The sequence below is a fragment of the Pempheris klunzingeri genome, chromosome 10, assembly GCF_042242105.1.
Source record: "Pempheris klunzingeri isolate RE-2024b chromosome 10, fPemKlu1.hap1, whole genome shotgun sequence".
Lineage (NCBI taxonomy): Eukaryota > Metazoa > Chordata > Actinopteri > Acropomatiformes > Pempheridae > Pempheris > Pempheris klunzingeri.
The window spans coordinates 18820765-18848254 of NC_092021.1; the positions used below are offsets into that span (position 1 = coordinate 18820765).

General features: G+C 39.9%; 1 protein-coding gene across 1 annotated transcript; it reads right to left on the reverse strand.

Moving 5' to 3' along the window:
- Window positions 1–7715: 7715 nt before the first annotated feature.
- On the reverse strand, window positions 7716–26744 carry LOC139208668 (rho GTPase-activating protein 6-like). The gene is made up of 14 exons (XM_070838394.1): window positions 26617–26744; window positions 26379–26478; window positions 14406–14565; window positions 13789–13860; window positions 12714–12976; window positions 12324–12510; window positions 12101–12156; window positions 11858–12008; window positions 11608–11756; window positions 10275–10454; window positions 9420–9517; window positions 9047–9309; window positions 8462–8536; window positions 7716–8373 (listed from the first exon to the last, which is right to left on the reverse strand). The coding sequence occupies exons 1-14, from the start codon at window positions 26742–26744 to the stop codon at window positions 7808–7810; spliced, it is 2448 nt and encodes an 815-aa protein (XP_070694495.1). The 3' UTR covers window positions 7716–7807.
- Window positions 26745–27490: the final 746 nt, after the last annotated feature.

Consider the following 27490-nt stretch of genomic DNA (forward strand, 5'->3'; position numbering starts at 1 on the left):
GCATTGAATGGAATAATGGAGGATTCATTATCCCCATGCATTACCATAAAAATCAATCGAAAGGGAATCTCGCTTTTCTGATACCAGTATCACTGGCACTGGCAATGAATAGCTCTCCACATTTTGTGCAGATTTAGAGAAAGAATGGGTGAAAATGTGTGTCTAATGCTGGACTTGGTTCTGATATTGTAAGTCAGAATCAGATAATAAGGATAAAAGGCTTTTCTTTGTCACCACAGGCAGCTCCACTGAGTTACCATGCAGAGAAAAATAAGGCTCAAGCTTAAGGATCCACAGCAGCCAGCAGGCAGAAAGCAGCAAAGAAAAAGAGAAAAAAAAACACTTGCTATTAAGCAAGAGAGAATTGGTTTTCTCCACCCTAATGAGAATTCATCCTGCGAGATAGATGAGCCAGTCTGAAAACACAATTCCATACTTGCAATAATGAGATCATATTTGAGGAATTGGGTGTACACCCCTCAAGTGGAAAAAAGTCAAGGTTACCAAGAATTTCAGCAAGACCTCTTACATTGGGGACTTTCTATTTTTCATCTGACAATAAAATGTAATTACTGCATATTAACAATCATATTGCACACATGTATAAAAAGTGCTATAATTTTGATATTAATTGTGTGTGTGTGTGTGTGTGTGTGCGCGCAACTGTTCTCCATAGATTTATTGAACCTCTAACAAAAACTCAGCAAACTGCTACACGACGTATGTTCATCAGTCCCTGACTATTACTCGAGTGTGTAGATTTCTGCCAGTTATCAAGTAACGTGAGGATCCAGAGTGTGCAGGTGAGCTCAGATAATGACGAGTTCTTCATGAGGTAAACCAATCACTGACAGATGTACTTATCACCTTATTCGCTCCAGTAGTAGCAATTATGGCCAATGTCCCTATATGGTGAAGTCCCAGGCTGAAGTTCACTAGAAAGCAAAGATCTGAACTGTAGTTTTATTCAACATTACCTAATGATAATGATGAGATGGGCAGGAACTGGTCAGAGTCCTTAAACTGAAGAATATTCATGATGGAGACTGTTAATTTGACAATCGGGGCCGTCAGGATTTAATAAAGCTGATGAGCCAGAGAGCTGAAGTCGATATCTTTACAATTTTATACTCACTGAGAGCCTCCAGAGTTAACTTTAAGTTTAAATCTCTAGTTTAACCTTCATCTTTTTCTCTTCTTTCTTTCTCTGCCATCCTATTTTCTAAAGTTCTTGTATAAGAGCACAAGCTGTAAGAGGTTGCTGCACTGAAAATCAGTCTTCTCAGTCTTCTTGATAAAATGTTTTAAGCTGAGTTGAGTCTATCCATTGAATTGTTCTGATAAGGCTTGAAAGGCTGGTCAAATACTAGATAGGCTGCCATCCAAAGTGTTTACCAGCTCAGAGAATAGCAATAAACTTGTCTTTTATGATTATTGTCTACACGGGCTGAAAACTTAAGTTTCATTCTTCTAATTTTGTGTATTTTGGATTCTATCATTCACATGCAGGATGATAGATGTTTTTCTCAAACACAGATTTTAAGATGCAGGGCTCTGCCTACGTATCAGGACGTGACGTGTGTGTGTGTGTGGGGGGGGGGGGGTTGGGGGGACGGGGATTTTTACACACCTGTTGAGGTGAGATGATTACAGCTTTACAGTATGATTCATTTGTGTTTATGGGGTTAGATGACTTCAGCAAATTTCCAGCAAAGCCAAACCCCGTGATCAACCTCTGCAAAAGTCTGATCAGCCATCATGAGTCATAGAGGCCCACAAGTCTGTTCAAGAGAGTTATTATTATTGGTGTTATTTTTCCAAGTAAAATGAGTATAACACTGCTATCAATAGACTGCCATATGGTGATACAAACAGCATTGTGGATCTCTACTTTGTGCGTGACATTCTGTTTTATCCAGCTATTATTCAGAATGTCACTGCAGAGATTGATGAAACAATGGAACACTTTCAGATAATTCGTTTTGACGATCAAAAGTGCTGCTGGGACTACAGAGGGAATCGCCGGCACTTTGGCCCTCTGGGAAGAAAAAAAAAAAAAACACAGAGAGAAAGCTTCAGAAAAGATCCCAGAAGGCCACAGCACCATTCACAAGTCACTTTTGGTGTAAATTTGAAGCATGTGCTCAGTTCTGATAAAAAAAACGAATTTCATGCTTTTGGTGTCAGGAGTACAAATTATGATTCTACTCATTCCAATTGCAATAGTGATGGAATCTATAAATCAAAACACTTGGTGATTTTTGATTATTTATACAAAGTCCTTGATGCTGTGTTCAGTCATTGTGTTTGCTCTTAAGCTTGCAGCCAAACCTGTTTGTATTACTGGGTTGGCCTCATAAGTGAGCTCTGTGTCACACTGGAAATTCAATCCTCATTAACAGCAACTCAACAACAACTTACACTTGATGATACTTAGGTTCATTCAGGCCAAGGAAAGTAGCTTTTTAAATCCTGTGCTCCTTTAAATCCGGGGTCAACTTCTAAAGATTTCAAAAGACACTTGATTTGACTGTCTATGACTGACTGTGTATTTTTTGTACTGTATAGCATTTTTTTCTAACATAAAGGAGAGGGAGGGATTGAAATAACTCTAAACATCTGAGAAACAAGTGCACTTCAATATCAGAACTATAAAAGGCTTCCAACTTAAAGGTGACAAGGTTGAAATCAGATGTCAAGTTGTCTATACAGTACATCCGATCATCATCAAATGAATAATATATTTTCCCTCAGTGACCTTCACATCAGTGCACTGTATGCCTGCATCGTAAGTGTTATTGTGGAAACTCAGGGTTAAGTGGTTGGGCACCCAGAAGAAGGCATCTGCTAAGTCAGCATCTATCTGAAAACATTTTTCTCAATTACAAACAAAGCGATAAAGACGAAAACAAGATAGCTGGAAGGAAAAATCTGCCAGCAGCAAACTGGAGGACACGGTGTGGAAAAGGTTCAGAGACGTCTTCAGGACAATAGCGTGAAGGCTTATGGATGCTGATTAAAACCTTCCTTCTTTCACGGGAACACAGCCATGTTATCAAAGTGTTTGTGTGTTTGCATAAAACTGTTTCATTTTTGAAGTTACTCTGTGATGATTACCTAGGTCAATCTTTTTGCTTAATTATTAACCGCTGGCACTTTCTTTGATGCATAAAGAGCATGATTATATGTTTGAGGCTGGATTTAATGCTACGCGTCTTCGGCAGCCTCCAAGCAGCAGCTCCTGTTGCAATCAGTGTACACAGGGGAATTACATGCAGTTTTAACAAACCGAGTCTACAGGGTGCTTAGAACTGTCAGTTTCTCTCCAAGAAGTGAACAACTTGAATAGTTTCCAGTAATGATTGCTATTTCGTTACAATATATATGAAGGTTATACAAAGGCAGTGTTATTAGCCTCCATCCTTTTTGTCTGGCTGTGTTCTGAAAATGGAACTCACATGGTGGTAGATGCTTTGTCTTATCAGCTGCAAAATGGATATATTTACACTTGACAGCCTTATCCCAACACGGCAGAAAGCACACTGTATCTCATAGACATCCCAGCACTTATACTAAGTGACTGCTACATGGCTTTTTGACAGTCTCAATCAGACTGAGCAATGAAATAAAAAACCTAATATTGATATGAAATCAGACAGGATCAGTGTGTGTTAATAGCCGTTCCATAAAACAAGCTTGATAACAACAGCATTTGCAGGAAAACATCTGGATGCTTTAAGTCCCGATGTTGCAAGACAGTCATTGTTTCAGCCACATATTTCTCTGTTTGTTGCGCAAGTTTGCAGGCTGAACTAAACTGCCTGTTGAAAACTGCCTTTTGGTGGCTGTGCTGAATTGTGCTGCTAACACAATTTAAACAGTGAATCATTCACTGCCCCGCCTGCCAAAGAACTGACATATTGAGGTTGACCCGACTTGATCTCCTGTCCCACCCGAAACACAGCCTGCATCTCAACTCAGCTGTTATGTTGCATCATGTGGACTCAAGGAGAGAAGAGGAAGGCACTGCTGACAATATGCGCACTTAAATCTATGGTGTATTCGGGACAGCACAGCTACATGTGCGCTCACTAACAAATAGTATTTCATAGCCTATGTGTACACTGATCATTTGAACAAAGAACAAATTCAACCTTTTTTCTCCCGTTTTTATGGAAACGATGTGGGCCTTGTTTCAAAATGGGAAATATTTATCAAATTTATTTCAATTGGAGCATGAGGCAGAGCAGATGGGGGTGAATGAAATGAGATTTTTTTTTTTTTGGGCTGCATAAACACATCTCTGGTGTTGCTTCACTGAGACTGTAAAAAACAGGAGAGAAGTGAGAATGTTTCTTAGTGAATTGGCCTGATAATCTTCAAAACAGATATAAATAAATCGATTTGGAAAGCCTTGAAATTAAATGAAAAATTAAAGAAATCCATCTCTAAAGCATTACTTCAAACACCCCTCTCCAAAGAAGAGATGGGTGCGTTGCTCAGAATCCAAATCCAGTTGAAAATTGCACAAAATTGCTTAAACTTGTCTTATCAGTGACACACTTGGTATCTAAAACTTCGCATTTTGTTCATAAATTGTTGAACTGGACTGAGCAGAGAGGCTTAATGCAATCACTGCTAATCCTTTAATCTTGAACATTTCTTTTCTTTTTTTTTTGAAATAAACTTCATTACCCAGTCATGACCATGACTCCTATAAGTCACAGTAATTGACATTTGGCTCCTGTGTCACTCAGGCATTCATTAATAGTCTGCTGATTATGGTATTGCACATTTTTCCATTAGTGAAATGATGGGTATTGTGTTAAAATTGTTATTGCTATATACTTTCCCTCTCTACCAAAGGCTTCAGAAATACATTTTCAGATACAATGAAGGACAAGTGGAATCAAATTTTTGAAAATGAAAATTCAGCATATTAACTTAATATTGATGCAACAGAGTTTGATGGCAAGAATCTGTTTGACTTAAAGGTACGCTCCCTGATTTTGTTATAAAGTTAAAAAAAAAAAAATAACAATAAGCTCGAGGAGTAAATCCTTAGAGAAAGTGAGCACTTTAGGAGGATGGCAACTTATTGAAAAGCAATCAGTATGCAACAGCACACGAAATAGTCCAAAGGCGCCGTCTGAAATGACAGAAAATAGACTGAGGCATTTAATTTCCAAGTGTTATGTGCCATAACCAACACCTTAATGAGCTCCAATGAGCTTTTTCCTCTGTGGAGATTTGTGTATCCGTCTCGACCTTGAAACACCAGGGCCAGGGCTCTCTTGTTTCTGGACATTCTACCTCATTTTGGTTGTGACCTTCCTCCGTCCTCCCCGCAGCTGCTCCTGATGCCAGTGAGAGGACACGGGCAGGATGGACCCTCTGTTGGGAACAGTTGCTGCTCTCTGCCAAAGGATCAACTTACATCAATCAGTGCTGTAAAGATAAGATGTGAAATTAAATATTAGATCTTGATTGCTTGCTTTCGGGAGGGCAAGTCACAAATGAGGATAAAAAAGCATCTCCAGGCTGTTTTTTATTTTTATGTTAGTGGTTAGGACATTGAATTGGATTGTGTTAAGGCACACTGCAACATTTGTGATACAAAAACATATGCAAACAGCAGTGATTCTCTGTAAAACACATCCAGACATCCTGTTCTGTCTCTTCGGTCTTGTCAGAGTGGGACGGCTTGGTGGCCAAATACAGCACAGCTGTGGACACAGAAATGGACCTAGAAAGTTTAGTCCAGGATCTTTGTGTTGAGGAAATCCCTTGGGTTTGCTTAACAACGAAAGAGTTTATTATCATCATCATCATTACTGACTTTGAAACACAAATTTATGATGGAGTCTATTAAATTACACAATTTCAGTAATCCTTAAGGCAACTAATCACACTGTTGTATCCTCAAATGCATTCTCACATTCGTAAACTATCTGTAATGTGTACCAGATTTCAATGGAAGCCATTTCCTGCATAACTGCATACTCATTGTGAGTACTTCTTGCTATTGCACTACTTTAAAGCTTATTTAGTGGTAAATGATGCTGATATTGCCCCAGTCCAGAACTGTTCTTTTCATTCACATAAAACAAGATTACTGTTGACAAAAGAAACTGTACTCTTCAAGGGTATACAAAAGAGTGTGAATTAGATCTTTGCAAAAATAAAAACAGCCATCGTACGTAACACACTGAATAGCCGCCATTCCCTGTCATGGTGGAAAAAGGGATCCAGGGATGAAACTCAACTAACGGCTATTCAGCGGGTAATGGGTCGTTAAAATCCACTGTATAGCCGTAACGCACAAAGATTAGCTGGTGAGGTGGTGAGCAAACAGGCAAGCATTTCCTGGTCTAATGCTTCCCTCATGTGGCCAGTTCAGGCAATTGTTTGACTGTCCTCTGAACTACAGTTAAAATGGGTCAATTTAGATTGTGACCTAGCACCAGAAAAGCATGGCTCCTTACAGTAGAGTTTAGTTTGCACCCTGCTGACTTCTACATTCATTTTCAACATTGGTGGTGATACATTTTAATTTATTTGCTGTGGACACTTATAAATAGTACAGGCACAAATCTATGAAATAGGTCATTGCGTGACGCTGTAAACGGGCAAGAATTAGAAGTAATGGAAACACAAATCCTGTAGAAATGCATAAATAAAACCATTTATACAAGGACCCTCAACAAGTAACTTTGAAAAGCCACTATACGCTCACTTCTTTTACTTTTCTTACATTTTTAGCTTATATTACATTGTCTCATGGCACATCAAAGAACTGAGTCAATTTAATGCCGTCATTTTCCTACACTTGACATTTCTGTAACATTTAGAAGACAGTTCTAATTCCTAAACTCTCACAGCCGTGTCTAAACAGTGTGTCCAATCAACAGCCACAGACTGACGTCAAGGATGAAAATAAGACAATAAATACGTTGCGTTATTGGTTTCCACTGAATTTAAATGTATCAAACAGGACAGGTTGAAATTTGTTTTGTACTTTTTCTCCTATAAACTAATCAAAAACTATTAAGTGGCAACTAGAATATGCATGGTTAATGGTTTCTAATTAAATTACAAAGCGCTGTAAATTCACAAATATACTGTATATGCCTGTAAATGCCGGCATGCAGCTTGAACAATATTCCTGCATCTCAAACACAAAAAAGCAAGAGTCATTAAACGGTACATTAAAATCTAGCTATAATCAATATAGTGTAAAAACCCATATTCAAAACATATTGTCCAGTTTTGTTTTATGGGGGAAAAAAAGACATGGGTGGTAATATGAACATGGTTTGTAGTGTAAGCAAACACTATTTGGAGTCTGTAACAAAACTCCACGTTAAAGAAACTACAGTAGTAATAGTGCATATCAAGGTAATACAAATTTAAAGTAATATTACAACAAATGTATATTTTTTTTACATTCAGCATTAAAAAAAACATTCATGGCTTAAATTTAAGCATTAAGATCATTCAAGTCTAATGATGACATTCAAGTTTAGATACAAGTTTTTGTGTTGCAAAATGATCTCTATGTATTTCATGACCACAACACATTAAAACAGACTGTGTACAAAAATACAGAAAACTTCTTTTTATATCATGCTAACATACACAACAAAATATACAGTTAAACAGCCCTGCAGAGGAACAACAACACAACTAAGAAACAGTTTCTGTAAAGTTCCATAAGTCCATCAATGAGAAATTAACTGCAAGTACAGACAGGAAGTAGCATTTCAGCCAGGTGTCCCTTTTGTTGTCTGCATAGCTGAAAGGTCTGTCACACCAAGGTTTCTGGCAGGGCGTCTGCATTTTCTTTTGACATTATCTGCCATATGTGCCACCTCTCTCTCTGCCAGTCCGGTGCAGCAGGAGCCTTTTCTTGTCCGGGCCCAGAGGCATCTGCAGTATCTTGAGTCTGGAGGGCAGGGCTTTGCTGGGACTGTTGTGGGGTTTGGGGGTCTGATCGATATGTGAAAAGCGAAGGCGTGGAGTGAGAAATATGGGTCTCCCTAAGCTGCCCAGAGTAGTGAAGGGGAGGCAAAATGTCCTTCCTGACCTTAAGTAATGGACATTCAGGGTGTCCTGTCCTTTCTGCCAAGTTGTCTGAGCTGAGGGCTCCTGATTGGCTACTCAATATCTGATGTAATGATGATTGCGATTGTCTCTGTCCTCTCTGGTCATGAGGACCACTGCAGCTGCGAGTCACCGGGAGGTGTGGCTTGATTTCCAGCACACCCAATGAGGTGTGTGCTCCTCTGACGGGCAGCTTGTTGTTACCTTGGTGACTGCTCAGCCCCTCCGATGATCCATACGACTCACATTCCGACACGTCGCCAAGGGAGCCTGTGAGACACCATTCATTAACATCCAGCATTCATTATATATCTCAAGACCATCTGCAGCAACATGTACAGAGAACTAACTCTATTACCAGTGATGTGGTGGCCAGTAAAATCCTTGCTGAGCAGCTCGTGCCAGGTGTCCCAGAAATGATCATCTGAGGCCTCTAACAGGAGCAAAAGCATCAAGATGATTACTTACTTTGGTTTAATTGATCATTATATTAACTTAAAATAAGTCACGCTCAATTTCCAGGCAAACTTCCGTTCCCTTACCCTTGGCTAGACAGCGTGTTCAGGTCTCTTTTATCTGCTTTAAAAAGCTAAAATATGATACTCAGGTTTGCTGACCACATTCTGAGGTTAATGACTACTACGGGCGTACTAGTAAAAATCAGGAACCTTGTCATTTTCACAAAGATTAAGTAGAATTTCAAAAAGTATAGTACAATCAGAGTTGGCATTATTATTGTTGGCATTCAGTAATAACATATCTCATAATCTCATGGCTCCTGGCACAAGCTACACACTTACCATACAGACTTAAGAGAGGCATAAATCTTCTCATCTAAATGTCAGCATGAAAAGCGAAAAAGCACATCTCCCAAAATATCAGACTACTCCTTAGAATTATAAGTAATAACACTAAAGTATATGTTGCAATGAATTGAGCTCACCTTTGTCTGTAGAGAGTGTAGGAGAGGTGCTGCCAGATCCGTCTTTAGATTGACCTCTGTGTTTGTACTGCCCTGGACTTTTGGGGATTCTGTCGGAGAGTGGACTGCTGTTCTCTGGGTATTTACACAGCAGCTGATCTGACAGGACAGGAGAATTGTTGTCATAGGGTGACACCTCTCCACTTGATGCTTTGATGGAGTCATTGGATAAGCGTCTCTCAGTCAGAGAGAAGGGCTCCTTTGGTCTAAGAAGGCCTGGCTCTCTGCAAAAAAAAAGGTTTTCTTCATTTTTTTATCAGACTTGGAAAAAAGGACAACACACACACACACACACACACACACACACACAATGAGACAAAAGGTGGAAACTCACGAGTACTGAGAGGCCTTTCTCCGCAGTAAGTAATCCACAACATCAGGATCAGTTTCTAGCAAACTCATCAGCACCTCATTCTGCAGGTCAGCAGGGACCTGGAGAAAAAGGGGTAGCAAATTGCATTATTTGTTATCTTAATTTCACCGTGCCTTAACAATTAATCACATTTGAAGTGAACCAAACAATGACATGAAGTATACGCGTCTCTATATCAATCAGAGCAGCTTTCAAGAGCTTTTAAGTTCACCACATTCGGTGAATTACATAGCGTCTATGATGCAATAAGCAACAGAGACAGCAGGTTGTTTGTGTGGTACAAGGCGGAAATAATTAACAGTTATTTAGAAAAGCAGAACAAATGATGCAGAGCAAATGTCTGATTGGCTTTTTGGGCCTCTGGCTTCCTTGATAAACCATTTCTGGTGAAAAGCAGAAAACATAATGTCGACAAGGATCTTGTCCTTATTCTCAATCATTGTCCACGGACAAAACAGAGGCTGGAATGACACTTATTAACCTCTCCAGCGAGGCTTCGCACTTGCCATGCACTAAAATGAGTGTTCGCTGAATTTAATTTCACAAGGTTCAGGAGAGAAAATTGCATGGATTTCTGTGTTTTACTGTGGTATTCTCTTGTTTTATAAGGGACTGTAAGAGCTTAGTCCTTCTCAAAACCTATAAAGCTAATGTTTACGTTTTATTAGGACGCTCCACTCTATTAAGCTTAAGATTTCCCCATAAGCCTTTTATTTCCAAAGGAAGACCTGACTAAGACTTTGATATTGTCTGATTAAACTCAGGGCTGTCTTTAACTGTTTAAACGCCTTTTGGTTCAAAGTAAGGACAGCTTACCATAAATAGTGTATCATACGTATTGATCATCCTTTGGACCACGCTGATGATGGCTGCGCTTTCCTCTGCACGGGCAAAACTCTGGACTGCAAACTCTTTATCTGAGTTTTTCTGCTTATGTAAGAGGTTGGGTCCAAAGATGGTAGCTAAATTGAGTGATGTCATCTTGTTTCCTGCGATCTGAAACAAAACAGAAGACTGGTGGAGGGCAGTTCTTCAGCTACAGTACAGTAAGCACTCCTTTAACGGCTCTTCGTGGTGTTCAGGAGCCTTGCTGGTAAACTTCTCACATCACAGCCACATCATTATCTGGCATAACCCAAATTTGACCCCTGCAATTACAAGAAATGTTTTCTCAACTGAAATGATTGATATGAGAGTTAACAATGGAGCCCAATTACCCTTGATTTCCTTTTCATCTGCCCATGTGCTTACACACAGGAATGAAAACTCTAGTAATTATCGTATTAAGAATTTGGGTCTTTTGTTGTAGACGGATCCTCCTTGGCACCCAGGAAATGGTGGGAATGTACACCTAACACAGCCCTGCCACCATCAGTAAGGCTAACTCTCCCTTCTTTTGTTCAGAGACCAATCAGACCTCCTGTTCACTGTAACAGTATGTATGCTCTAGGACCAAAGCCAAGAATATCTTGGTTTTATATCCGTGGGAAATGATAAATCCCCGTTATAATGACTAGAGGCCAAATTAGTAAGATAATGATTAGAACAATTATCATTACAATTAAAGGGAGTTTGGGCCCATGTTAAACAGCAAAATGGCAAAGACTAAGGAAAAGTGGAAAGGTCACATTTCACAAAGACAAAGAGTTTATAAGATGGGTGCTTATAGACACTTGCGAATAAAATTGAGGGTGAGATGATGAGTCATTATCTTTTCACATTATTAATCATATACCTTTTGACAAAATGGCTCACCAAATGGAGATAGGAACCGAGGCTGGCTTCATGCAAAAGGAAAGAAATACTGATGTTGACATAAACTTTCCCAATGTGTCATAATTTTCTTACACTTCTTAATGCTTATAGTACATAAACTGGGTAAATAAATGATGCCTGTCCTGTATTATGTACGTGTTTGAGTGGTAACTGTGCAGCTGGGTGGTTGGCTGTGTATCATTTAAGCCAATGTAACTACAGGTGTTAGAATTCATCATCCCATTTATTATATTATTGTGATAGCTGCTCATTTCCTCAACATATTTTTGTAGTTGATGGTGGAATCAACTAGAGTCATAATTACATACTGCCAAAGACACATTCGTTCCCTGTTTTTTCATCGCCATAAAAATAGGACATGCAGTTTGTTTACCTGCTGGCCCTCATTGTCTAGGCCGCCTTCAGCATGTGCAGAAACTGTGGACAACAAGCAGAGGAGGCGCTGCAATGTGTCACTGTTACAGGGAGGAAGCAAAAATATCAGGAGCTGGATGGCACTCTCTTGGTCTGAATAATCCAGCACTGCAAAAACAACAAAGAAAAACAACACCACACTGATGTCACTTCAAAATAAAGCAAAAGAACAGCTGAAAATTTTGTGTGCGCGTGTGTCTGCGACTCACATATCGTGTTGATGAAGGCCGTGTAGAGTTCTCTTGTTAGCAGTGGGTCGGGCATGTCTCTGAGGAACTCTTTCAGCAACGCAGCCACATCATGGACACTGTGCTCCTCGTCCAAATAAACCTCCCATCCCTGGTCGAACTCCTCGCGAAGCTGGATGAAACATTGTTACAGTTCTTACAGCTAAAAATGTTGCTCCTAGTTGACACACTTCATTACGTAGCAGAGGTGTGTTGATATCATACCTGTCTTACTCTCTTCTTGGAACTCCCAACACGGAAAATTCCCACCGTCTGTAGGCCTGAGAAATGAAGATGGTCTCTTAGTTCTATTAGTGTGTCTAATATTCAGCCTCATGACCAAACTGCATTTGCTACTGAATAAACTTCCACCGAGTTATCCTGGACATCTCTATAGCACATACTATACACTTTTTGCACTCTTCCTCTCCTGTGTTATTTTGTGTACCGTAATTTTCCAGGTGCTGGCAGCAGAGATCCACTACTCTGGGCACCTGTCTGTAAATAGGGTTCAGGCTGAGCTTTTTGTCATGGTGCTTCTTCCTGTTGCCAGCTGGCAGAGACAGCTGGAGCGCCTCCAAGAGCCGGGACTGGTTATCATCAAGGTCTGTGATGCAATCCACAGATACTCCACCCTGTCCAGAAGATGGGTGACAACCATGAAGTGACTGTTGTGAGTGATACAATGTTGTGCAATCATTAAATCACCATCCGCCCACTGAGTGAATATCCAAATAAGGTCACAAATTCTGAGAGAAATCTAGCATGCAAGCGTAATTAGCGTAATTTCCTGCCACTCTACAGCGGAGCGCCAGGTTTATGGGCAGAAAAAGCGTACCCTCCTGCGTGTCCGCGGGGCTGCGTCTGTTGTGCTGGCCAGAGGCGATTCATTAGGGGTCTCAGAAGTGGAGCTAAGGGACGAGTTGCTGCTGGAGAGCTCCTTGTTAACCCTTTTGAAGCTGGAGTTGAAGTGGAGGAAGGATAGCAGCAATTCAGTGGGGTCGCTGTGCTCCTGTCGTGTGGGATCGTGCCGCTGCTTGTGTGTGCGGTCGTTGGATATGACCTGCGACAGCGGTATGCCAAACGCCTGGGGCATGGTCTCTGTGTAGAGGGGGAAAGGCAAGGCAGGGACACTTAAAGTTCATCTTGTTGGCTCCGAGTCAACTGGGAGACACTGAAGCAGATTTAAGATGCATCAGTCATGCAGCTGTATTATTTATATTACCCCTGGATCTTGGAAGTTTCTAAAACTGTGTTTGCATTCATTCTTCATATTCTGACTTGCACTTTTAAATACATGCTACTCAAAAATAAATGTGACAAGAAAAATGCCAAGAACAGTGTTCTGCAATGCACACTCAATATTCAGAGTCAGGGAGGACATACTTTCTGAAGTGCCTTTGTAAACAAAAGGGGAAAAAGAGGAAAGAGGGGGGTGGTCATGCTGGAGGATAGGCTGCAAATGAATGAGCCACCACTTAAGATTGTTTTTGTTATTTCCCTGAACTGCCTGTCTGACAGAGAACATCATTTTCCTGCCAGCTTGTTGCAGGCAGGCGGGGCCGTACAGCAGATAAAGATCACAGCTCCCTCTGAGACTTCTTAACTGTACTGCAGATTCTGATCATTCAGTGCTCTCCGGGTATAAACAGCTGAGAATGTCTGCTTCAGTGAATCTATACAACTTCAGCCAAAAGGATCACAGAGTGTGTCAGAGTGTCAGAGGCTGACTGGGCTCGAGACTTGATGGGAATAAAAGTCTGACAGGACTCAGTGGCTCTCCCACTGAACTCTGTTTATCTTCACTGGTTGGTTTGGAAAGATCAACAACAATATCACAGTGTGTCAGAAATACTTCTCTAAAGAAGAACATTCCCCGACACATGGAGTGTATCCAGTACATCCCACATTACCTTTGTCTTTACTCTTCTCTTTAGATAATGAATCCAACTTCCGCCTAAGTAACTTCTTGTGCTTGTGGCCATCTGAAAAGAGGCAGAGAAGTGAATTAGATTTTTTTTTTAAAACCCTAGTTAATATGCACGTTATTGCTTTCTCCACTTGATATTCTTCAAGATTCAAAGTGCCAAGACGAGATTTGAATCTTAATTCAGAACCTCTCTATAAAGGTGTGCAGCTTGCTTCAAGACATGTTTCAAACATTAAATTACCTTTATTCACCTCTACCACAAATGGCATTCCTAAAGTATAGAATGGGAGCAGACACACACACAGATAGAAGGCTGCAAAAGACTGGAAAACCAGAATAAGAAACTATCTGGTAAAATAACCCAGTTTAAAAAAAGAAAAACGAGGTTGGATCAGTTATAAAACAGCCCTTTTATCTTAAAGGTAGACAATCTCATACCATGAAATCAATTAAGGACATTATTTGCATGTAAAACAAAAGACAAAACCGAAAGAGAGACACTTCCTGCCATTTTGCTGGCCTGCAAACGAACAGCAACTTGATGAATAAGAAGCAGGAAAAGTAGTGTGTGTGTGCAAGTGTGTGTGTGTGTTTTAATACATTTAGGGATGGTGATGTGGCAGCCCAGGTCACGATCCCGAAGCAGTCGCCTGAAGGCCACGTCCTGCAGACGAACCCTCTCCAACTCTGAGAGGCTTTGCAGGGGGACGGGCTTCAGGCCAACGCTACGTCCTGACACGCTGTTCCAGGTGAAGTCACCCTGAGGACACACACACACACACACACACATAAAGATACCCACACCACACATCCATCATTTCTGTCACCTCCAAAGTCCTACACCAATCACACCCTTCACTGACCTGCGGCATGCATGAACTGACATGCACCTTTGCTTCACTTGCCAGCTGCTTGTCATCATCTGCCGTTTCCTATGACAAAAACTGACAGCTGACACTGTGACCGCAGTTTGTTTTCAGAAATGTGTCAATGGTATTATCTTGCACTGCTCTCCTTAAGTAATCCCACTATAATTATAAATGTAGACACGAGAATTGCCAGTTGATATTATACAAACTGTCTGACAGGACTTCTGTGTCCCAGTTTTACAAAACCAAAAGCTGAGTTGGACCAGTTGTCTTACGACGGCACAAATGTGCTTACAAATAATGCAAACACACTTTACCATAAGCTCTTAAATATGAAATAACTCATCTTAATCCCATCCCTGCTCCACTCAATAAAGTGCATGAATTTTCACATGATTTTGGTACTTACACCACAGATTAATAATAATCCAGAATAATCCAGCATCAATACAAGTCAAAAACATTTCATAATCAATACTTCATTGATAATATAAATGCAGATGAGCCATTCTAAAGTTTTAGTACTGTACTAATGACAGGGCTAGTAATCTGAATTGAAATCCTCAACCTTTGAGCATCTCTGTGCCAGAGATTAAAGTGCTTTGATCCAGCACAGATGAGCCAATCATATGAGCCATGTTCCAAAGAGGCTTAGTAACTCATTATCGGGATAAGGCTTACACTAAAGTGGCTCACTCCCATTATATGAGAATTAGGACTGTGCTACAGTAGCATAGTATTTGCTAATACACATACAGTATGACAAAGAACAGCATGAATAAGAGAAAATGTGATAATGATGAGCGTATTTTCTGTGGCCATTTGTTTACTGTAGAAACACAGCAGTCAGTACCCTGTACTCAGTTTGACCCAGCAATAGATCAGTAACTAATGTCTATAATCAGTACTGTGGGCAAGTGAACAATGCATTAACTGCACAAAAACATGATTTAGAGGTAGACACAAGCGAGAAAGCAAGAAAAGCAAGAAAATGAAATACTGAATTGCTGTTTGTAGAAAGAAGGCAGCCACTTACATTATTACATAAAGGTAATAATGTAACTATTTGTATTATGTAAATATTACATAAAGGTAATAATTTAACTGCAGCAGATTTTGCTGAATACAGAAATACAGCAAAGCTACTTTCAGCCCAGTTAATAGAAATAAAATTAATCTGCCAATTATTTTCTTCATAAATCAATAATCATTGGGTATATTAAATCTGTCTAAATTTTTCTAAAGCCCAAGATTACATAATCCAAGACCAAGATACTAATTTACAGGCACATACTGGAAGACATTTTTGCTTGATAGGTGACGTTTACTGTTCAGCAATAATCGCTGCTAATATCCGCTCAAGTGGAGGCCAGGGGCCTGTGCTGTGAAGCCAGATTAGTAGGTTAGCCTGCTATCTTTGGATTTACCTTGGGTTTCCCTGCACCATGAAACTGACTCACTCATAACCACTGTAGATCACCATGGTAACCTATACTGTACGGCTAACCTGCTCCAGAGGATTAGATCAAAACCCATAGAGAGCACAAACCAATGACCAATCAGATCAGTGGAAAAACTACGCCGCCATCATCCTACAGGATCCTGTCAGGGGCTTAAGCAATAAAGTTATCAATATTTTTATAGGACAGTTTGCTGTTCCAGGCTTTCAATTTCCACTCTGGGTTTAAAACAGAGCTTCAAACACACAGAGGGGCAGTTTACCACACTAAATACACAACAATTATAGCTGCATTTTAATTTCACAATGATCCTTTTATTAGTACTACTTTTCGTCTCCTCTCTGCCCTGGCAGTCTAAATTTAAAGTATAATAATTTCCATATTTATTTACAGCCTTAGTCCTACTTTTAATAAGTGAAAAGTGTTTCTACAGCTTCTTATTCTATTTTAGCTCTGCTTTAATCAAATTTTCTTGTTGGTATTTATAATAATGAACCATGATTAAAACATTGCAGGAGTGAGGCAAATAAAATAATACAGAAATAAAATTGAATAAAGCCCTCAGCAATAAATAAACCAGATAGGACAGATATGATAATAAAACGGAAAAGACATCATGGCAATAAAATGGTCTGCTAGAATGAATATAAGACATTCCTTTAGTGTGACTAAGGGAGCGGAAACTCTCTCTCTGTCTGATGTGAGGATCAGCTGCATTCCCACAGTTTCACTTGGTTAGTGAAGTGATGTCCTCAAAAGCTAATTACTTTGTGAGGAATTCCAAGTACTGTGTACAGCATTATTATGCAATACCCCTTTAGCTATCCCATAACCACAGGTTTGCATGTATCATGTCCAGACATGACATCTGAGTGCACAGTCACTTGGGTGCAGCAAAGGAGCTCACTGGTCCACTTTCTTCTTTTTCTTACATTTGTCAGACAATGTACAACTGAATAAAAAATATCTAAAGCAACAAATCTATATAATAAGAATGAATAATTATATAGTTATATTTTTTGACTTATAAGTGGCTTTTTTTTGCAAGCATGTCACATGGAAGAAAGTCAGACCCAAATAGCTCCTCCTAGTTGTTATAGAATCAGTTGTTGTTATAGAGTCATTGTCAAAGTATGAAGTATGACGTTACTGTTTCTTATCACACTGAGCTAATGATTGCAACGGTCACTTATGAAGCCAATACTTTGTAATAATCTTAAAATGAAAATACCAGATTTGTCCCAGGGGCTTCTCTACAACATCATGAGCCATCTGACAAAACCGAAACAAGCCTAACAGTGTTTTAAGCCTTGAAGAAACAGGCAGCAGAAAAACCTATTTTAGCCAAATAGAGGGTTCATCTTTAAAAAAAAAGTAACCTCACTCTCTTCAAAGCCACCCGACAAAAACAGTGAATTTACTTCGCAGGGCATTGGAGTTGCTGGTCTATTGTCGCCTTGGTCACTTAGTTTGTTTGTGTTATTGTGTGAGTTTGGTGTTTTCATATCATTAGTTTGGGTCCAAACCAATGTGTTAGTTTGTTGATTGAGACAGCGGTAGTCTAGCAACACACATGTACTACAAGGTAAAATTACCATTTTTGTCAGTGGACACTGGTAGCTTTGAAGAGAGCAAAAGGAGAGAGAGAGAATGGCTTCAGTTCCCTGTCCAAAAGAGCTGTCTGACGGCAATGTAAAGTGGTGAAAATGTTCTAAACGTGTACATTTACAGTGATCCTGTTTTTTTAAGATAGCTAAAATCCATTTTTCTGCTGCCCATCCGTAGCAGTGCACTGCTCTGTGTTTGTGTCGGTCATTCTGTCTGCTTCAACAAACTTTGGGCCTACCGAATGCCATCTACTGTAGGTAACACACTGACTATGAATAATAGTACTTCAGACAATCCCTTTAAGGTTAACTGTATAATTGATGTATAATTTATCTGAGCCCTCTCCTGTTTCAGTGGTTACACACCATGGTGCACTCTCATTGCCTGTGCATTACTGAACTTTAATTCAAATCCGTGCTGAAACACAACACAGTTTGTTAGCCTTCTCTGGAATACAATGAGAGGAAACGTGCAAGGTGGCTCAGACAATATAGCGAGATTGAAAGCTCAGATTACACCAATCAACCGCACTTGAACAACGTCCAGTGAGGTGATGAATATTCCTCAGTGCTCAGGAAGCCATTCAAAGGGGCATTGTGGGAAAAGTTTTCCACAAGAGCTCTTACAGTCTGTGCACATTCGTCTCTTTTAAAAAATCTTCAGTAAAATCTGCATTAGATGTTTAAAAACTTTCGATTGCAGGCGTTTTGTCATTTTTTGACAAGTATACATGTAACACTGTTGGCAAAACCAAAATAACATCTGGGTGTCCTTCAAAACTTGGAAACTGCCAGCAGCAACACAAAAAGTCATTCAATTACTCACATCCTGTTATTCTTAAAATAAGTATATACATAAATGTGCTCTGAGGAGTACACTCCAGACTGTGATGAAATGCATCTTCTCTTTTTTTCTTTCTTTCAAGGTAATGTGATACAACAATCCAATCTCTATTATTAAGAAAAGGTCCTTGGGGGACTGGACTAACCATGAGTTTGTAATGATGACCAATTAGTGATGACACATGCTGCACACAATGAGCAGGAGTAAGTACAGATGCATGAGGGGGAATTTCAAAAACACAGAATAGCTCAATGTAGCATTGTGGACATTTACTTTTCAAAGTAATGTCCACTGTTGAGGTGATTATACACTGTTGCCCATAAAGTTGGAATAAATATTCAATACCCCCAATTTTGTTAAAGACTGAATACACAGTTTGCAAAGGTCAATTGTGGTTTAAGTTTCACTGTGATATGTTTGGAAGAGTTTGATCAATAAAGTTGAGAAGATATACACTTTATTTATCAAGAATAAATCACATTGTCACAATCATTTCATGAGAAGAGGTAGAAAACATTTTATTCCAACTTTATGGGCAACAGTGTATTTCTGTCTGCCTGTTTTTTTATCTCCTTCACTTTGGTTGACTATTCAGGAAGCTAAGAAAACAACAGCTACTCACAAGATAGGCGGTGCATCCCTTGAGAAGGGGGTCCCCCATTCCCGAGACAGACGAGAAGTCACGTTTCAAAGCTGCTGGCCACCACCTCTCTTAACGCTGAATAAACAGACGCCATTTGACTCCTGATGAACCTCCCCGCATAAACACAGTCCACATTGTCCCTGGACCCATGTCTCAGTCATACAACGGGCAGTTTGGAAGTGGGGCAAGTTCAGCGACTGATTTACATCAGGGTGAGAGACGCACTCCCGGGGAATTACAATAGCACTGTTACAGGGACTGGGAGGCGTGGACGGGAGGGGTCAGCTCGTTCGGTGTCAGGTCACAAGTTAACAAAAGAAACTAAGGAAGGAGAAAGAGAGAGGGACTATCTTACATGTAAGTTAGGTAACATTAACTAATGTTACACATAAACTACACGCTAAGTTCAGTCATGTAAAAATCTATTTCTCAAGCTATTAATGTGTAATTTGCACTTGAAAAACACATTGTTTGGTTTGGGTAATTTTCCTCTGAGCCTGCTTGATGAAATGCTTGATGAACTTAGTTCTGGCCACACATATAGACACAGTGCACCTGCATATTGTGCCTTTCACAGAAACCATGACAACCAATGCTGCTGAGAAGGATGCTGAGGTGCCTATAAGTATGATCTTCAGGTGAGAAGATTCAGGGCTACAATAAGGTCAAAGAAGTGTTGTTGGCCAATCTTTTCTTGGTCCCTTCACAGTGGTGGCGGTGATAAATAGCTGGTTGTTCTTCCGAGAAAAGAAAGCAAGTATGACCTCCTGCTATTTCAGCGAGTTGTACCTCTGGACCTCCTTAAAAGATCTTGAAAACTACCACATGGCCATGGCAGAGGACATTCGATCGCAATAGGTGTCCCTCAGGATTCTGCGAGAGGTGATGGAAAATCTGTTTCTGCAGGTGAAGATGGTGTGACAAGCATGTGAAAAGTGGGTTGCACCTCTCCACATTGAGTGCTTCAAGTGTTTTCAAGGAGAATGAAGTCTAACCGATGAGATGTGGTCTACTGCTCAAATGTGAGAAAACTGTTTTATTAGAGTGTGAAATAATTGCTCTGAATTGCACCTTATAGACCAGTACAGACCTGGTACAGTTTGTGTCTGCCTGCTCTGACATGCTCCAAGCTTTAAATGAAATTAAATGTAAATTTATTTTTAGTTTTATTTTAAAAGAAAAACACAGTTTAATGTTCATCTCTTTACCACAATGACTCTGCTAAGGAATGTTCTGATATTTCAAAAGCTGACTGACCCATCAGGTGAATTAAAAGAAAAACACGGTGCACCTTTATGCTGGTAACATTATAGATAATTCAAAATGAATGTCTTAGTATTATGAAATGTTCAAACAACACTGTCAGCATACTTATTGAGACGTACAGTAGCTTACAAAGGTAAGCCAGAGCGTTAATGGTAGCCACCCCTCAACGAGGAGGCTGAGGTTCCTCCCCCTGGTTGATGCTTTAGAACCTAATAAAAGGATCTACAAAAGATCTTCTATCTTCAGACGTAGTGAATTACTTTAACAAAATCGTATGACTATTCTGTTGATGTCTTTTAAAGTTTTTGTGAGGTGAGATGGAAAACAACTTTACAATTCTGGTCGGATATAACACTTATATTCTATTCTCGGGTCGTTTTGAGTGGCTTCTGCCTCCCGGAGTGCTGGAATGATTATGATATTGTGAAGGGTGATGGTTAATAGTGAGGAGCATGTTAAACTGACAGAATCAAACCATTCTGAAAAGGATGTTAGAGAGTTCATCATTCACCCTAAGACCTCTTTAGACTGCATGTTGCTGTGAAAACAAGAAAACCATAAACACTGAGGTCTCAAAAACATATAGAATTTCACCAATAACCTAACCTTAGTATATTGAAAGTGCCAAGCTTGAACACACACTGACAAAGAGTAAAATTTGTCAAATCACTTCTGTTGAAAACATTTGTATCAGTATCTTCCTTTGATTGCAGCTCTACTTTCAGCACCCCTGTTGTTTTCCAACCGTTCCAGCTTCATTATTATTGAGAGTTGGATAGTAAAAGAGGGAACAGTGCTACATTTGACAACGTTTCCGAACCGAACTTCATCTTTTCTGAAAAGAAGCTGGATTTAATTTGAAAAATATTCCCTCTTGCATTTAACAATGTTAATTTCTTTTTGAGAGATTCAACTGGCTTTGGAACAGAGAGAAGTTTTCCTCCAAGCCCTTTCTCCTTCAGGCCGTCTCTCCTCAGCGGTGCTCAGAGGAATGCAAATGACATTCCCGTCTGAATACTCCAACAGCACAGCACTCTCAAACTTTTCTTTCTCTGCATCATCTAATTACTCCATGAATATATTCAAGGAGGCGCGATGCATTCAGATGTGTGTTGTGACCATGTTTTTTTTTGCTTTTTTTCAGTTTCAGACTTAATATAGTAAATATAACTATTTCAGAATTAAGCTTGCAGCTTTGCTTATGAGCGTTTCAAATGAGAAAATGGAAATTTAAAACTGCATTTCATTACCGATGAGGAATAAACATTGGGAATAGATCAAACTCTTGCACAGGTTAGGGGTGATTCTGATGCCCAGAGAAAGGCTGTCGTGGTACGTGTGAAAAATACAAGACAATCGTTGCCTGCCGCCTGCCACAGGACAATCAATTCAGCCTCCTCCAGCCTGACGTAAAGGGAATGAGAAAAGATGTGCAGCCAAAAGCCACTGCTGCTCTATCACACAGCAAAGTCTAATGTTGAAGTTACATGCTGGATGTACAATGTTAAGTGACAGGGCAGTCATGCACGTTTTTATAAAACTGACAATTTAAGAATTTTGCTTGACACACTTTGGATACTTGCTACTGTCAGCCCTTAATCTTTGTCCCAGTGATTAATGTCCCCAGTTGGTCAGTACATTACTGCTACAGAATGATGAATGGCTCCCTCTAAAGGCTTTATAAGTTCCTGCTGTTTACTGGCTTCTTAAGAGAAACCTGAGTGAATGGAGGCGTACTGTACAGTATCTTAAAACTGCATGTGCGATCTGGCTGTGTTTCTAAGGGGTTGTGCATTATATCAAATGAATGTAGATTATAACACACACTGCCTGGATTCCTTTATCACTTTTTTTCCGCAAACAAGATTTCGTTTGGACACTATTTAAACAGAATGTAGAGAAAGAGAAATACTTTGAATAACAGTTGATTTTTTTTTTGTTGTTGTTGTAAAGGATTTAACCTAAAGGCAATATCTCACAAAGTCTTCATATGTAGAAGTCAGTAACAGCCTGATATGAAATGCAAAATGAGTTCAAATGAATCCTAAACATGACTGTAACCAATGCTGGCATTTACGTGGATCAGAGAAGGGATCCACTGAGTCATACGAAACAGTAATTGACTTGCAGTCCGGCAGTCATGCTTACAGGCATGACATTCAGAGTCATCCAAAACATTTCATAATCAGTTCTATAGTGCGATATGGCAGGGAAATGAACACAGGACATTAACGTGGGTCAAAGGTACTGCAGGTTTCTAGGGAAACAACTAATTAATTAATGTAGGCTACGTATTGTTGATGCGGCCTTTTGAAGCTCATACATCTGTTTCTGTAACGGTACTTTCCAAGCCAAAAAAACCCATAATGATCTAATCTCGTAAAAACTTTCACTGCTCAACTTTCTGCCTCATCTCCCACAATTCAGTGCGCCCATTGTTATTTTGGGACTAAAATAATGTTCTCCAGTAAACATGCTGATGTTATTTGATGACAGGTCGCTCTGTTGAGAACTGTTGAGTGGCACTGCGCCTGAATAACAGCCTAACTAAACCCTTTGTTCTGTTCATCTGCCTTTCTTCTATCAACTGTATGTCAGTTATGTAACCATGCAAAAGTGCTATAAAGTAAATTGATGTGAAACAATAATCCACCTCCCATGTTTTCATCAAACCCACTGTTTATTTTTTCTCTCATCAGGAACAAACTGGATGCTACGACGCTGCAGTTTCAAGCCAGCAGGTTTAGTTCCATGCCATGCAAACGGACAATCTCCTGTGGGAAGAATTATGTGCCTAAGGGACTGGAGCCAAGGATCAGGTCATGCTGCTCTACTGTGAGAAATAAAAGTTGAGGCTTTTTCTTCATGTAAACCAGATGTCTCTGCTTTCCATCTCAGCCCAGACTACCGAGACCCCATGTGAGTCCACCTCTAATAGAGCACAGTGATATTCATCCTATGGAAAATACAAGGCCATTCATAGCATAGATCGAAAACACTACTCTTACGCTCATTTTTATAAAAGAGAAAATATATGTTTTTATGCAAGGATCATGCTACAATAAGCCAATAAGTACCTCTTGATGGTCATTTAAATCACATGTGTAACAGACATTTGACAGAGCATTATCTTACATTAGTAGACAACACACCTAAGTACAGTGTCCTCCAACCAAACACGTTGCAATATAGGCCAAGCTGTGGCACCAGGCATAGTCTTGTACAAAATCTATGGTTGCCTAGGTGATTTACTCTCTGCTAAGCACAATAAGTGTACGCTGGATGGCGTTCAAGACACTAAATGCAGTAACTTTTTATTTTCACAAGAGGCCCGGACAGCCTGAGTTACAAGACATATAGTGCATCTCATAAAAGGAAAGTCTTGTAGAGCTGCAGGGTTATTGGACGGAGGTGCAGCACTGTTTTGCGCGAAGGGAGAAAACACTGTCAGGCTGACTTTACTAATGTTGTTGCGACGGTATCCTGGATACTATTGTCCCCGAATGAACCGCCGGTTGGATATTTGCACACCCAGAAAATGTGACTTTCATTAGAGACTTGGAGCGCGGTTTGATTACAGTAAGGCACTTACTTTCTGTCAGGTTAAGCCGACAGCGTGGTCATGTGAGGCTCCAGGAGGGAACCTCGGCTCAACGGGCTGGACTTCCTCTCAGTGGCATGTTGGAGCTCTAGAAATACAGTAGCAGAGGTCTACTGTCTAAAGATACCTCAGAAGGTCTCGTATTTGCAGGGGTAAAAATCAGCAGTTACAACATTTTCACGATGTGTCTGAAGTTGTTATCTGCAGTGGAGGAAACATTTTCCAACTTTACAGTGCTTGGAAAAACTAGGCTGCAGTGCAGCTCTCTGAGCATAGTAGCATTGGCAGCGAGCGAGCACTCCCCAAAGTTATAAATCATATTAAATACCCTCTCTGACACAGAGCTGTCTACAATATTAATCAGTGTCATTCAGATTTACTGTGATTACATTTCTAAGAGCTCCGGCTGTAGGACCTGGGTTCATGTTAATGACTATAAGAGAGAGCAGATACCAGGTATTCATTACGAGGCTATTATAATGTCACATCTGTAATACATTTCCATTATGTTAAACAAATAGTGTTACCATGAGGACAAACTTTAGCACAGCAGCATGGCGTGGCTAAAATTATGAACATGCAGTGCTGCTAAATACAATAAATCTAAAATAGATTTCTCTTTATCAAATGAAGAGATGCAAATGGCCATTGTAATGGATTTTAAATATGTGGTTACATAGTTTCCCTCTCCTTTCTTCTCATTACGGGACACAGTAAGGCACCTCCTCATGAAGACCAACACTGTGGACACTAATCTTTTCTTTTCTTTTTTTTTAACGCGTCAGGGCCATAATATGCAGTAATAGCTCAGGTGATTTGTTTCCTTTGGTAATATAGAAAGTCAATGCGTTCTGCTGTGCATTTGCATGGCCACACGTTCATCTCTGAGGCTCCTAATGAATAAATACAGCAATAAACTTACAGGACTGCTTTCCTCATTTTAAACACCAAAGCTTCTTGGCATCTCTAAACAACAAATGCAAAAAGAAAACCCTTCGCTTTAGCAAAACTAAAGAGAAAACAGTTTTTGTCAAGGTGGAATGACCATGAATATTTGGGTATTAAGGCTCATTAATAGTTATTTTAGAGTAATGGTCCAGTTTTAAAGGTTATATATAGACTCCCGATTTACTAATTTGATCGTTTGGAATACTTGGGTCACATTGCTGTTTGCCATGTTTGTATCATTGTATTACTATAAGGAAATTATTAAATAGACACACATCAGGGCATCTTCCACAGCTCCCCATTAAAGTTTGTATTTTGATGTGGAAAATATATATATATATTTTTTATTTTTTTTATTTTTTTGGTTGAGTCTCACTAAACACTTGCCAGATGTGACAGAGTTTTCCGGTCACACCTTTTCCAGCAAGCATCTGCAAGTTAGCACAGGCCACTTCTCCTGCTGTGACATCATCATTTCATCCAAAGGAATGAGTTGAATCATTTTTTTTTTGTGTCCAGTGACGCAGCTACAAAACTATAGTCAGTTTACGTAAAGCTACGTTATCCTGTTAGTCACAGCCTATGATAACAGAAGATGTTGCAATGGTGGGGAAATAAACGATTTCCTTATGATTTCGTCACCATAAGAAAATACAAATGTAACAAATGTGCAGAGAGAAAGTTTCAAAATGTGTTGCTATAAGATCAAAAGAAAATCCTGGACTCTGCTGCATCATCCTTAAGGGAATTCCAACCACTTCCGGAATTTGGATTTTTCAGTATTTGTTCGCCGCTTCAGATTTAAAGGACAACTCCGGTATTTTTAAACCTGGGTCATTTTTTTTTTTTTTTTTTAAACTTATTTGGGTTTGCAGAAACCTGCAACGAATAAACTGCGATTGCGCAAAATGAAAACGCGTCCACTAATTGATAATAACTAATTGTAGGTGACTAAATTAGAAATACCAGAGTTGTGCTTTTAATTCTAAGAGTAGTTCTTCGCGCATGCGATGAGCAAATAAAACTCAAAGAAAGTCAAAGAACTGTGAATTGGCAGCCAAGTTTTTGGATTCCTGCGCCAAATCAGTTTATGAAAAATCGTATTTCCATCCTTACAATCATCAACATCGAAATCATTCAAAGCCAAAAACTTCTATATCCCACCACCACTGCCTGCGATCAGATCCAAATGTTCCGTATATATGTTAGAGGGCAGACCGACAAATCCAGACATGTTTGGTAAAAGTGAGCTTCTGGATGCTGTCTGACATTTCAGATGATCCAACCTGAGAACAGCTACAGTCACTTTCACCGTGAAGCTACCGGGTCACTGACCTTTAACGACGTCTCCTCGGTGTCGGTGCCACAATGTCGCGTCAACGTCGAGTCCAAGCTCCTGGTCTGCCTCAGTCTGCGCTTGGAAATAGTTTTGGGGCTTAGCGAGCACGAGAAAACACTGCTTAACAACCCTTGAGCGGACATATCTACTTAGGCTGGGCAATCTGTGATTGTAGAGGCGTATAAGAGGCTCATATCTCGTGCCACAGGTCCAAACGGAACGAAAGAGCAACACCTTTCCACAGCAGCAGCAGCAGCAGCAGCAGCAGGTCCCCAGCGCGTCACCACACTAATGCGCGCCTGGAGTCCCTGGTCTCCCCCTCCACCTCCCCCACACTCTGACTCAGTGCTTCCTCCTTTCATCGTTTTGACAACGAATAAAAATGACGACGAAAAAAAAGACGAAATGTGTGTTAATACCCCCCTAAATTTCAAAACAAACAGCGAGGCACACGCCGAGGAAATAGGGCAAAAGTCATTTATTTTATGCGTGGGTGTGACACAGTGTGCGCCTGAAGAAACGTGATACCCCTGCAGTTAAATGAAAAAGGTGACTTGCTATGCACATCAGCCAGTGTACGCACAAAAAGGTAATTAAGCTTTTTAAATGTGACTCATGCAGTTTGCGAAAAACAAAAATAATCCACTGGAAAGGAATGAAATATTTGAGTATGTTTTTGCCAGAAGCATTTAGTTGTTTATTGAGATCTAGCCACTTAACAACCAATAATATTATACTCAAAAGACCCAATATATGCTAGACCTTAAATCTAAATATAGTGTATAACTAATACTTTTTTTCATCCCAGTCACTGTAAATACATGATTTAATGCACAAGCTTTAAGAGTTACCATTGTGAGAAAGAAGCATATTGTTTCTCAGACACCTATGGCGTACTCTATGTACAGTATAATACTGCTGTGTTGTGTAATCTGGTTATATGACATTAGTAGTTTTAGCATAACTGGGTAGCATCTGAATTTGTGGTGGATCACTTTCAGAACAAAAACGATTCAAATTAACCTATTAATTCTTCTAATTTGAGTCTTGTGAGACGTCCACGGTGACAGACACATTGGACAGACCTCGCCTAAGCTCACAGTTTAGG

Coding starts and splice junctions, on each gene's coding strand:
- LOC139208668 (XM_070838394.1), bottom strand. CDS start 26,744: ATGAAAGGAGGAAGCACTGAGTCAGAGTGTGGGGGAGGTGGAGGGGGA. Junction 12,009..12,100: donor CCAAGAAGAGAGTAAGACAG/GTATGATATCAA, acceptor TGTTTCATCCAG/CTTCGCGAGGAGTTCGACCA. Junction 10,455..11,607: donor TAGACAATGAGGGCCAGCAG/GTAAACAAACTG, acceptor GTTTTGTTTCAG/ATCGCAGGAAACAAGATGAC.